Raw genomic sequence first — 1,988 nt, forward strand, 5'->3', positions numbered from 1 at the left:
TTTTTTTTTAGGTCAATTTGTCCCAGGAGAGTCTTAGTGGCTCTGGGGACATCAAATGGCACGTTTGCCTCCCCACCAGCCCCATCCTTGCCAGCACCCTCCTCCCCGCTGTCCTGGGGGGGGGCTGTGTCCTTGCCCCCCAGCTTCCCAGGACACTGGCACCCCGGACGGGTCCCTGTGGGGGTCCCGGTGGTAGCTGGGGATGGGGGGGGGTATGCACAGCCGGTGGTTTTTCAGCAGGATGCTGTCACCAGGGTAGGTGGGAGCTTTTTTCCAGGTGCCCAACGGTGCTTGTGGCATGAGGTTTTTTCTGGTGTTTTGCCTTTTTGTTTTTTTTCTTCCTGATAACCAGGACTGAATCATGTGTGCCTCTCCCTGGAGCTGTAACTTGTATCTTGGAATAAACATTGGGGTGTGTGTGCGTGTGTCACACGGCCGTGCTCCTTGTCACTGCTGTGTCCCCTGGATGCCATGTTTCTCCCCCCAAAACCGATGCCCTCGAGTGCTGTAGTGTGTCGGGGGCCAGGTCACAGCACCCTGGGGCTCCCCAAAATGCAGTAGCTCTCTTATCAGTGTTCCATCCCCCCGCCAAACCCCCAGAGCACGTGACGATGCTTTGACTGTTCCTGGATGTGACTTTAATAAAGAGGTGACGCAGATGGGTGACGTCCCTATGGGTGACAACCTCAGGGCTTGTCCCTGCCACTGAGGTGGAAGGTCTGGAGGGGGTTAACCATCTTCATGGCCAAATAACCCTGCAAAGAGAGAGGAGAGGGGAGCTTGGGGAGTGTCGGGGGGCTTGGCAGGAGGGGTGGGGGGCGGCCGTGCCCCCCCGTGCTCACCGGGGCAGCGTAGATGAAGGTGAGGAGGAGGCCGAGGAGCAGCAGCAGCGCCAGGGCCAGGCTGAGCCGCCCGCGGTACTGGTAGCAGAGGCCGTAGCGCAGGCTGCGCAGCGGCGCCTGCACCCACAGGAACGACCACTCCGGGCGCCTGGAGGGGGTGACACCCAGCTCAGGGACACTCCTGTGTCCCCCCCCCGCGCCAGTGCGCCAGTTCCCACCCCCTGCTCTCCCCTGGGGACTCACACGGGTGCTGGGAGCGTCGGGTACATGTTGGGATCCTCCCGGCCTTTCCCCACCGGCCGCTCTTCCGCCTCCTTCGCCGTCAGCACCTCCAGGCTCAGCTCCAGCTTGCCCTGGGGTGGGGGGGTCCGTAATCTGTGTGCCCCCTCCCATCATCGCTGCCCCCCGCTATCCCGGGGGGGGGTGAGTGCGTGTGTCCCCCGACCTACCGAGAGGCGCCGCTTGTCGCCCTCCTGCACCGTGCAGGCCCACCACCCCCTCGCCCGTCTCTGCCGGAAAAGGGAGAAGCAGGAGGGAACTCGCGTCCCCTGCCAGGGCCAGGGGCTTTGGGGGGGCCCCTGTGGCATTGGGGTGCAGGCCTGGGGCTTCTGGGCCGGCTGTGGCAGCTTGGTGAGCTCCAGCTCCAGGACACCTGCAGGGAAAAGCCGAAGTGGGGAGTAGCTCCCCATCACCTGGGGGTGCTCCCCATCACAGGGGGGTGCTCCCTGTCCCCTGTGAGTGTCCCCCACCCTCCTGGGGGACGTGGGGCAGAGAAAGGGGGGTCTCACCCAAAAAATCATCAGCTGAAAACTTATCGTTGTCCCACACTTGGAGGATGAGCTTGGGGGGCACCTTCAGCACCGTCTCATCCAGGCTCCAGAAATGCTCCTGCCGGGGCAGGGATGGGGAAAGGGGGGTGTCATGCTCATCCCCTGTGTGTGTGTGTCCCCCGCAACCCCACCCCGGGGTCCCCCCTCACCTTCTGGGGCAGGACGCAGAGCTGCTCGGCTGCCAGGTACTCGAAGGAGAAGACGAAACGCCAGTTGAAGGCCCCGTCCCCCTGCAGCGAGCGGTAGTGCACGTCCGTCCTCTGCTTCTGCTCCTCCAGCCCGTCCAGCCACCTGCCGCGCCACCCGCGGGGAGGGG

The 1,988-nt window shown here is 63.9% G+C and overlaps 1 protein-coding gene across 1 annotated transcript in view; it reads left to right on the plus strand.

Annotated features, from left to right (window-relative positions):
• Positions 1-1,472, plus strand: part of LMAN2L (lectin, mannose binding 2 like) — a gene marked incomplete at its 3' end in the record, with an annotated part of 6,697 nt that extends 5,225 nt beyond the window's left edge. The window contains exon 8 of the mRNA XM_026866913.1: positions 1,296-1,472. Within this exon, the coding sequence (XP_026722714.1) occupies positions 1,296-1,472 (177 nt within the window). The remainder of the gene's footprint in view (positions 1-1,295) is intronic.
• Between the last annotated feature and the right edge of the window lie 516 nt (positions 1,473-1,988).

Source organism: Athene cunicularia, unplaced genomic scaffold, assembly GCF_003259725.1.
Source record: "Athene cunicularia isolate RWA unplaced genomic scaffold, athCun1 BOjh375561_part1, whole genome shotgun sequence".
NCBI classification, from domain to species: domain Eukaryota; kingdom Metazoa; phylum Chordata; class Aves; order Strigiformes; family Strigidae; genus Athene; species Athene cunicularia.